Below are 11,148 nucleotides of genomic sequence, written 5' to 3'. Positions count from 1 at the left end.
AGTGACTGTCAGTGTAAGTACAATTCCTCAAGGATAGACAGAAAGCTTTGTATTTCATCCACGGCTGCAAATTACACACTGGAAATGCAAACATAAGTGTTGTCGATCTGTCATTGCAGGCACACACCTCCCTTCAGAAACAGCTTCATTAACCATGTAATTTAAAACTTAAGCGCGAGAGCAGAGCCAGTTCTGCGTACAAGTGAAAGAAGTTTGGAGAAGGAATACAAGATGAGTGCATCTGGAGGCAGCTGTGGGAGCCCTAGTTCTGCAGAACCTGTTGGAGATTTCTTCAAAGACTTGTGGTCCAAACTCAAAGAATGTCATGACAAAGAAGTACAAGGTAAATTATTGTCATTTGTATTCGCAGAAGGCTGTCTGTTACCACAGGAAAGTATTGAACCAGAGTACCACTCCATCTGCATGGAACTAAGTAGGTTTGTAATACTTTATGTTATGTGGAAAGTTGGACTGGATGATTACAGAAGATCCTTACAGTTTGAGCTTAAACCTGGTTTAACAGGATTAAATTTAAACTGCCAACAGGTATAAATGATTTGCTAGAGTCAGTGAAGAAAAAGCAACACGTTACATGGTATCCGTGTTTGCTTAGGAAACATTTAAGTGTTACTCCATGCTTAATGGCTTGTGATCAGAGTTTCCAAATTAGGTTATTCAGTGGAATTTTTGGGGCCTTTTTTTCTTGACCTTTGGGTTTAGTCACTTCGGATTCATTCCAATGGCTTGCATTGTTTATTTCCCTTAACTTGTGCAAAATGTGACTGCAACTGCATATTACTGAAGTGAAAAGTATTTATTCAGTTTTTAATCTTCTAAATGTTCTCAACAAAATTTATAATAGAGTTGCTTATTCTTCCATTATAAATTTTGTGACCTGTGATACCAGTTTTACTGTGGATTGGCTGTTGTTAATATATGTTTATTCTTAAGTATTGTGGAAAGTTAACACTCAAAGATGAATTATTGCACCATATATTTATATTCTTATAATACTGTTTTACAAATAGTATTCATGAAATGTTTTGCTAGAAGTGCTTCATAGTAAGTTCAGATTTTGTTCTGCTAATCTGAAGTCATGCAATCCATTCTTATGGAAGAAATTAGAACAGTATTTGAGTGAATCTTAAAACAAGCATAACTTAGTGCATGAAATGCCATTTATATTAGGCTGGAATAAAAGAAGGCAAATTTTTTTGAATTTGAGTCACGCAAATGACAACTATATGACAGGAGGCTGTAGAGAGGTGGGCGATGGTCTCTTCAGCCAGGTGACAGGAGACAGGACAAGGGGAAATGTCACAAAGCTGCACCAGGGCAGGTTCAGATTAGGTGTTAGAAAAAAATTTTTTACTGAAAGAGTTGTCAGGGCCTGGAACAGGCTGCCCAGGGAGGGGGTTGAGTCACCATCCCTGGATGTGTTCATGAAAAGGTTTTGGAGAGGCATATGGTTTAGCATTAGACAGGAACAGTTGGACTTGATGATCTTAAAGGTCTTTTCCAACCTTGTGATTCTGTGTGATCTTTGTAGGCAGACTGTTCCGATGTCCGTGGTCATTTGCAGTTCCAAGACTGTTCATTTTGGTCCAGTCAGATTATCACTTCTTAGTTTCAGAAACCGGGGGGTTGTTTTATGAACTATAGATGCTTCATACCTCCCACTATAAGTCTTGACTCAACAATTTGCAACACTGGACCTTGACACTTTATGTTAGTGATTTTAAAAAACAACTGAAAGTTCCAAACAATAGCATTTTCTTACATTAAAAAAGTGTGTGTAACCATTTATATATGAAATATGAGGTTTTATTGCATCCAAAAATACAAAAAGGGCTTATTTATATTTATTACTTTTTTTATTTTCTTCTTAAATTCTTGATGGCTCTTTTCAGAGTGGGTGTGATGTCAGCCGCAGATAAACGTGGAAGTACTGACAGAACGGGATCTGGCAATTAGTGGCATGTCTGAACAACAAAAACTGAACAAACAAAAAACTCTTAATGTAGAGGGTGATGTTAAGTGACCCCTTCTCTAGTTTCTTGGGATGTGCAGCACGTGATTTGGAAGTTTTGGTTTTCTTTATGCAAGGGAAGATACTTTTCAGAATGTATGCCGGGTGTGGCCAGATAATTTTGCCACTAGGCAGTCTTTTTCATGCCTAGCCCTTTGTCAGTATGTCCCGCACCGTGCTAGGTAAAATTAGGTCTTCCATGATAACATCAAAGACATGCCTGAAGGATAGTTAATTTTTTCAGAAGGTGGGGATCCTCTTATAGAAAATGGTACTGGAAGATATTTTAGAAACATCAAACACAGGCTTGCCTGGACTTTGCTTGTTTCTGAAGTCTATAAATAAGAATTAAAATTGACTCATGAGTTTCCAATCTAAATGTCAGCAAAAAATTATTTTAAAGATGGTGGAAGGTGGATTAAGGGGAAGTTAGTAGTTGGAGGAAAATCTTACTGCATGTACAATGTACTGAACTATGTAATGGTAAAAGTTTTATGATTTGTTACAAAACCATCAAAAGTAGGATTTAGGACACATGAGTTTGAAATGGACAGGCGTATTATACAAGTCATAGTAATTATGTCTACGGAGTATAGACTAAAGGATATCATGGAATCATAGAATATTCTGATTTGGAAGGGACCCATAACGATCGACTCCAACTCCTGGCTCCACACAGGACCAGCCAAGTCAGAGAATACTTCGAACTCTTACAGTTCGAAATGGATTTTGTTGAATTTTTATATCACTGTATTGTGAAACATGTATTTTTCCACCATGTTAGGTAAACAAACCTAGCTTCTTACTCTTTTAAACTGATCATGTGCAAAAAAATCCAGGTTTTGGCTCTCTTCAGATAAAATAGCTGCCATTTTCTCTCCAGTTTATTATGTGACTATGGGTACAACTCCTACATCCCAGTTTCTGAAGATGTTGGGCATGGTCAATGTCAGTTTCGTGGAATTCAGAAGAGCTCAGAAACTCAGAATCATGGTCATTAAAAGTCTAATTACTTGTATTTCCTACCTGTAGAATGTGTGGCATACTTACATAGTACTCATAAGTTAGAAAATAATTTAATAATGCTGTTTACACAGTGGTTGATTTCTGCAGCTGTTAAGTACTTGCATCTAGCTTAAAATAATTATATAGATAACTGCTGCATGCAGGTCCCACCAACGTGATTCTTGAGGATGAATTCAAGTCTAAAGTTAAAAGAAATGAAAGGAAACATATTTCAGGATAGAAATGCGAGAGAGTTTTGTGTACTGGAAATAGCTTCCTCCCCTTGCCCCTTCTTCCTTACCTCTGAAAAGCAGAAGGTATCAATGAGGAAAAAAACCCCACATCTGTAGTCATAGATGCAGAGAAAATTATGAGGAAAGCAATCTCATTGATAGATAGCTGTAGGAAAGGAAATGACTGGAGGCTCCTCTAAAGTAAATAATTACAGAAATCAGGGCTGGAAGGGATTTTAGGAGGTCATCTAGTCCATCTCCATACCCTTAAGGTAGGATTATGTCTGTGTTGCTGCTGACAGAAGCTTGTCCAACCCGTTGGAGTACTTCAGTGATAAAGGTACTGCAGTCTTCCCAGGCACTGTCAGTTCTAAGTGCATTTAATGCATTTGAAAACTCAGCAGAAATTATCATAGCCATTAATTGAAATATTACAGGTATATATATATATATAGTCTAATCAAGTTGCAAGTTTCATAAGTGTTGTGCATTTGTTTAATTTGCCTAATTATGGCTTAAAGAAAGTGCACATCACTTGAATGGGGACAGAGCATCACTAAAGCATTTATGAGTTTTGTGTAGTATAGATTTATATAGTCTGCAGCTTGTCTGTTTTTCAGACAAAAATACTGTGTGAAAGATGAAACACATAGTGTAGTTTCATGTAAGTTTACATGCTCACTAGAGTGTTAAATAAAGAAATCTGAGAAAGCAAAGATCTTTACATGAGTATGCTTAAAATCCCCTAGTGCTCTGGAAAGGCAAAAGGAAGAGAGTGCACCCGCTGTAGTAATTCGATGCTCTTAGATAAATGTAGCAAACCAGTTTCCTCCCTTCTCACTGCAGTCATTTGAATTAATTAAAAATGCAAGCTTTAGGTAACTAGTTTGGTTCCTCCTGAATTCAGGTGAGAGGGGAGATAGTATTACCTGTAGCACAGTACTGGGCCTTTTGAGCGCTGCCTCTTCAATTTGTGGCTCAGGTTGCCAATGTTACAATCCTAAATGCTTGCTGAACAGACTACCTGTTCATACAGGAGATGCATTGTTGTGCAGCTTCATTCCTTCTGATGGGCGTGGAGCAGCATTAAAGCACACTTTATAGGGGTTCTAATTGCAGATGCCTAATTGACTTGATGAATAGCAACTACTTAAAAAAATAAACCCTCTTTCTATGCTGATCTGCATGATAGAACATAACATCTCACAGGTGTTGAACATTTAGAGATGAAAGAAATCTTGCTCTGTTTCCTAAGAACTTTTTTTTTTTTTTAAGTAGTATCTCTGCATTTTTACCTCCTTGTCTCACTGGCATCTTAGTAGCAGTCTGTGGCATGGGTTCACTGAGGCTCTGGCTGGCCTGACTGCTACATAATTAGTGGCCTGAAGAGTGAACCTTCTCAAGCAAGTAGTTTTTCCCTTTCAGCTGTTGCCACTGGAGTGTGGTAGGGTAGAGGGGAAAAAAAAAGTCCCATTAGCTGCTTTTAAAACCTGTATTTTTCTACAGTATTAGGTTTTTCTGGTTTAAATTAAAAATTGACAAAAGTTTTCTTAAGTCTTCTACTTTCTGAAGTTTTTTATATCATCCTAAATGACAAACGCTTTTGCAAGAAAGCTCCCAAGGCATCTTATACTCAGCTTGAAGTTCTTCACGGCTTTTCATCGTTTGAAGAAAATATGGCATTAGGGAAGAATAGTGTTACATTATTTTCTGATGTCTAATGAAAATGTCTGTTGGATTTGTATTTAAGAGAATGTTATACCACTGGAGTCTGATTATTTCTGACTGTTTATTTAGAATAGGAATGGCCAGCTTGTGCATGAGCAGTATCACATATATTTCCATAGCACCGCATCCCTATTGTGATGGTGTGCCATACTTCTAAGCATCTTCATCTTCCTGCCCCTGTGCACATGCACACACACCTAATACCTGCTGTCTGGCCTTTGGCTATTGTCTGCCCACTCCTGTCCAGAGAAGCTTTGGCAGAGAGGGTTTTTGGTAGCATACCTCCAATAGAGTATGTTGTCATTTTGTGCTTCAAAGCCTTGAATCCTGTGTTTTTAATGTTTCCTTTATGTGTATACACTGTAATGCATCTTTCAGTTCAGTGGTTGGATGCTACATTTCAAGTGTAGTGTTATGCATTTATGTGTACACAGAACATATTTTATGCTGCATAGTCAGTGAAAAATATATTGAAAGTGCATGATATTCATGTGTGGGCTTTTTACAGAGGTATTTTTATAGCTGTTTAGGTGAGAATCTGCATGTTTCTTTAAGAAGTCCATATTTTCTTCAGACATAATAGCTTTATTTTTTTCCAAGATCCTGTAGAACATACTTAGATCCAAAATGAACCATTTTCTCTGTAGATTAGTGACATTTTTTCTCTCTTTTGCAGATGTCATTGGCAGAAGGAGAGCTAGTTCATTGTTTCGTTAATTTTCTTGAATCAGTTTTCTATAACATGTACTTTCTTCTTTCTGCTTTCTAGGCTTACAGCTGAAAATATCTAAGTTGAAAAAGGAAAGATGCCTGTAAGTACTCATCCTAATGATCTATTTTATTGTAAATGAGAGTCCAAGTATCATTAACAAGCTGTAATTCTTGTAAGATCAATTGAGGTTTCATGGATTCTTCCTTCAGACATGGACAAATCTCTGCTCACTTCAATAATCTGGCTGAAGTTATCTAAAGTTACAGCGTGTGTAACCTGAGCAGTAGGTTTACCTTCCTTGAACAAATGACTGGTAAGGTTTTCTTATCTACAGGTTTTCTAGAATGCCTATCAAGGTGACGTCTCAAACACAAAAGATAACTAGGGAGACATTTTAAAATTCAGGTCAAAACTGCAAAAGGGAAGTAAATGATAAGACAATAAGCCAACTGTATTTAGAATTAAATTTTTTTGCTACGTGTTTGCCTTTAGTATCGGGGTTATGCTTTACCTTTCTGTCATTCAGTAAAGATTCTGTTAATAACCTTGCTAATTTTCACTAAATTCTTATATTTTAAGCCATATGTAACTTATTTGGCAATATTTATTTGCTATTAATTTTTAGTTTTTGTCATTACAAGCAATTTGGGGAAAAAATCTGAATTGCAAGATTTACACATACAGTACAATCCCAATATGTATTTACATCATTAAATCAGCTTTTATTTTCATGCTAAAGCCATAGTTAATTGGGAAATTTGCTAATGTGATTCTTTAGTCAACCTTTGACTTCAGGTTTAATTAGGTTAATATTATGTTAATATTATATATGACCTGTATTGTGAGTTACTTTATAAAGTGCTGTTTAGGAGGAATAAAAATAAATGACTTGGTCTTCTTCCACTTTGGAAAACAATATAATGATACTATATATCTTAAAGAAAACAAACTCTTCTTAAAATTTGCAAAAATGCTCCATATTTACATTCTCAGTGTTATCATCTGAAATCAAATATATGCAATCTTAGTTTTAAAGTGTAGTCACAGAGCATAGTTGGTGCTTTTTCAGAATTAACATTTCTGTTGTCATCTAGTCAGTTTTCTCATTAACTCTTATTAGTTTTTTTCATTGTCTGTTTTTTTAGTTTTTCAAATAGTGTTATCCAGAAACAACCCTTCCTGAGTCTTGAAAAATTAGGTCATTGTGTGCTTTTTCGTGCAATAGTAACAAAAGCAACTCTAGTGTTTTTGGTAATTATTTTCTAAACTCCCCAGTGTGCTTATATTTCTGGTTGAGAGGGAGACAAAAGTGCTTCCCTTAGGAGTAAATTCCTTCTAGTGGAATCCATCTTTACTTTTCCTGTAACATGAAGTATATAAATGAATCTTAAAATGATACTGGCTTTTCTAGTATAAATTGGTTGCACTGCACTCCATCCTTAACTTGCTATCTACTTTTATTATAATTGTTCTTCTGTTACTGTAACGGTCTCACTACCAGAAAAAGTTGTTCTTGTTTCTTTTCACTGGGCTTTTGGAAGAAACTGCCTTCAGCTGTGTAATACCTGTGTTGCTTCTTTCCCTAGGTATCTTTTTCAGTTTTGTTTATCCTTTGTGGCATTCAAACCTCCTCTGAGCTTGCTTATTTCAGTTAAATATCACCTGTCCTGCTGGCATTTGATAATCCACAGTAGCACTTTGAGCCTGCACAGTATTGCATTTTCAGCTGCATTCATACAAATTTCATCAGTGAAGGCTATAGATGATTGCTCGTGGTGTGGACTTTTGTCAGCACCCTGATGCTTGCTGAGCAGAGGCAGGTGTTTTCTTTGCACTTTCAGAGGACTAAAGGCTGTAGAGAAGCTGCTAGAAGATACCAAGGGCAGGATCACAAAAGATCACTTAGTTACTGCCACAACACCATCCACCTTCTTCTGGTACCATCAGGATTCTGCGCAGTTACCAAACCTACAGCAGATTTTACAAGCCCAAGAGTTACCTGTAAGGCTAAAGGCCTGTTCCCCCACATATGCACCGTTTCCTCAGGATCAAGATTTATCAGCTTTTATACTTCTTGTTCACTTCCCATCACTGTTATAACATAGTTCTAACTGCTGTTTAGTTGTGCAGAAGTTGTTCACAAATTATTTTTAAAAAAAGAAAAAAAAGAGGCAGTAGATTCCAGTTCTTTACTTGATCTATGGGTGATTTTTTTGTCAATTGGAAATGTGAATTTTATTAAGATTTTAGTTCAGGGGATATAACAGAATGTTGTCAGATCTTTCATTAAAATCTAAGAATTTTGAAGTTCTGCTTTCTGAAAATTATGATTAATATTGCAGTGACACAAGGAATATATTTGTTAGATGAATTGTATTAGGCTATTAGCTGACTTTTGAGTTAACAAATGTTTGGTGCTATCTTTTATACTTAAAGGGTACACCTGCTTTCCTGGAAAAAAATCGGTTTAAGTTCTTGCTATTTCTTATGCATAACTCATATATGAATTAGCTACTTTTAATCTAAAAGAATGAAATTGCTTCTTGCTGTTACTCTTAGTTTAACCTGATATGAGTTACTTCCAGATTCTGAAAATCTTAAATCGATCAGTTAATTTTCTCGATGCTGAGTATTATCAGTTATGTGACTGAACACATACCAAATGCTGTAATTATTGTTTGTTGCAATATTTCTACCATTACTGTGTGGTAGATACAATGCTCTTACATAGGAGGTCTTGTTCTCTTCGGTGCCTGAATACCTGAGGTTTAGTATTTCAAACTTGGTAATCAGCCGACAATGAGTGCCTTATTTTGTACCCCACTTCAGCACTGGAGCTAATGACTTGTAAATGCTAGGTCAGAGACCGTTCATTATACAGAGTGCCTTCATAGCCAAAAATGTCTGGCATGTTTATCAGGTGCAGTGGAATTCTTTTATAACAAGAAAAAAAAAAAAAAGCAAGTGGCCTAGGTCCTTCTGCCATTTTCCTAACCTAATGTGGCATTTTATGGGGTTTAGGTGGCAGGCATGGAGCATGTTATAGAATGACTTGAAGGTAGCTTGAGAAAATGTTTGAAATTTGTTACTTTAGGCCTTCTCTAAGTTGCATAAACTGGAAAAAGATTTTTTTCTTTTTTAAATGCCATAAACAGCAGAAAAATTGTCAAGACTTCAAATTTTGTCATAGCCTGGCTATACTTGGTTAATGAACTGAGGTAACAGAACTTCAGTGCTTTGGCCTCCCCAGGAGAAAGCGTGTATTATAAATGGTCCCATATGCTGTTTGTATGTAACTACTTCATATCTTGTCTGTGCAACTGAAAAGAACAATATTGGTCTGGATGGTAGTACAGAACAACAAAATATCTGTTCCTAAGTTTCATCATTAATATGTCTGTGATTGTACACTGTGGAAATGTCCAGCTGTCCCATTCATTTTATGATCTATGTTTGTTAATTTCTTTCATTACTCTAATGCCAGCAGTGTGAAAATGTGCTTGACTAATGTATCTTAATGGGATAGTATCAATTTAAAAGTACATCTGTGCAAAAGAATTTCATCAACAAGTTGGTAAATAGGTTTTCATTTCCTGGTGTGTGTGTGTGATTAGCAGCATTTTGTGAGCTTTTTCATGACTTCCTCAAATAATCCATCTCAGGCACACTGAAAAGGAATGCCCACTTTCATGTAATACACAAAGAAGTCCAGGGTAAAAAGAAGAGCTGGGAAGAATTAGCAGAAGTTAGTCATTGTCATGTTAAATAGATCCAGCTGTTTAGCTTTTACTGAAAGTTTATTTCCATGTAGAAAAAAGCCTGTGCTTGTTGCTTACACCTTGTTTGCATCTTGAAGAGGTCTTGTGATCTAAGAGTGAAGGGGAGCAAAATTGGAAGTTAATAGTTTTGCTTTTGCTTAGCTCTTGAAGAGGAAATGTTCTCTGTTAATGAAATAGTCCTGACTTTTAGAGAAGGCATTTTCTCCAAGATCTTCTGTTTCTGAGGTTTTGGGGAAGAGAGTTCTCTTTTTCTTATTTGTATTATGGAAATCCATGGAAATCCATGTTCTATAGAATCCGAGAATTGCTTCTTGAGGAACGGATCTAAAGAGTTGTCAGGGCTTTAACGTAATTTGCTGTGCTGCAAGGTTCTCTCACTGCGAAGACAAGACCAAAATGACCTGATTGTGAAAGCCCCAAATTAACTTCTCAACAGCTAGGCAGCACAGTAAAATAAGACAAGTGCTTGAGTTTGTTCCCTGACTTTGTTGCTTGAATGCTATTAGCTTTTATACCTGGGCTGTCAGGAACTCTATTTTTTGTCCTGAGTAAAAATCAGATTTATCAACAGAAGCTGAACTGTAACATGAGTTAGAAACTAGCAGCTGCTTTCTTAACTCAGACATTTCTAAATTGCCATTCATCAGAAACACTTGCTGCATTTATCCTTGACTTAATATTTGTGCTGATGATAATCACATTTCCCAGGAATATTAAAGAATCCTACCAGAGAGAATTCTCTATTGAAAAATGAAGAGCTGTAATTTAAAGACAGAACTAACCTTTTTTATTTGATTTTAGGGATGCAGAGAGGCTTGAAGAGTTTTATACCAAGAACCAACAACTCAGAGAACAGCAAAAAGCACTTCATGACACTATCAAGGTTTTAGAAGACAGGTGAAGTAGTGTCTTTTAGCTTTTGGGTTTGTTGTGTTTTGCTTTTACAGAGTAGCTCAAGATGCTTTGCAGGTTGGGTTTTTTTTGTTTGTTTGGGTTTTGTTTCGTTGGGGTTTTTTTAAAAAACAGTTTTGGGTCAAACTGTGTTTTAAAGAAAAGTGTGGATTTGAGATTATTCTGACTGTATTAAATGTTTGTTAGTTTGTTATTTTCAAAGTGCTTAGCTTGCTTAGTCCAGTTAAGATAAATAGAACTTAAACAGATCAGCCTGGGAGGCATCCAGGCATTCTGTTCCATCCATTTTTGTAGGGGTAGGTTTGATGTCAGTCAAGATATATTACAAATACAAAACCCAAGGGCTAGCTGTATAACATACTTTGAAAGTCATGATATAACTAAGAAGTCTTTCAGATTTGGGGAAGTCTGTTTTACCTAAATTTAATCACAGGTTCTGTCTTTTGTCTTCTTTTGAACTTAGATATTTTCATCACCTTTTGACCCATTCTGCCTTTCCCTTATTTGTTCCTGTTTAATCTGGTGTAGCAAAACAAAACCTATAGAAATGAAATTGCACTTTTAAGTGATACCTGTTTTGGAAAGTAGATGTGAAGTTCTCTTCTTACAGGCTCTCAGGCGCTTTCTGGAAATAGATCATTACACAGTAAATTATTTTCCCACTTTTTTGTGTTACCTCAAATTTCAGAGCTATGATACTTCAATTTTGCTTTCAACTCTGTTGTTCTGTGAAGGGCATTAGGGATAAAC

General features: G+C 36.2%; 1 protein-coding gene across 1 annotated transcript in view; it reads left to right on the top strand.

Moving 5' to 3' along the window:
• Positions 1–231: 231 nt before the first annotated feature.
• Positions 232–11,148, top strand: part of RBBP8 (RB binding protein 8, endonuclease) — a gene marked incomplete at its 5' end in the record, with an annotated part of 35,006 nt that continues 24,089 nt past the window's right edge. The window contains 3 exons of the mRNA XM_084260551.1: positions 232–343; positions 5,765–5,807; positions 10,288–10,383. Of these exons, the coding sequence (XP_084116677.1) occupies positions 232–343; positions 5,765–5,807; positions 10,288–10,383 (251 nt within the window). The remainder of the gene's footprint in view (positions 344–5,764; positions 5,808–10,287; positions 10,384–11,148) is intronic.

This window comes from Gallinula chloropus, assembly GCF_964237585.1.
Source record: "Gallinula chloropus genome assembly, chromosome: 2".
NCBI classification, from domain to species: Eukaryota; Metazoa; Chordata; class Aves; order Gruiformes; family Rallidae; genus Gallinula; species Gallinula chloropus.
This window is presented reverse-complemented; position numbering and strand designations above follow the sequence as displayed.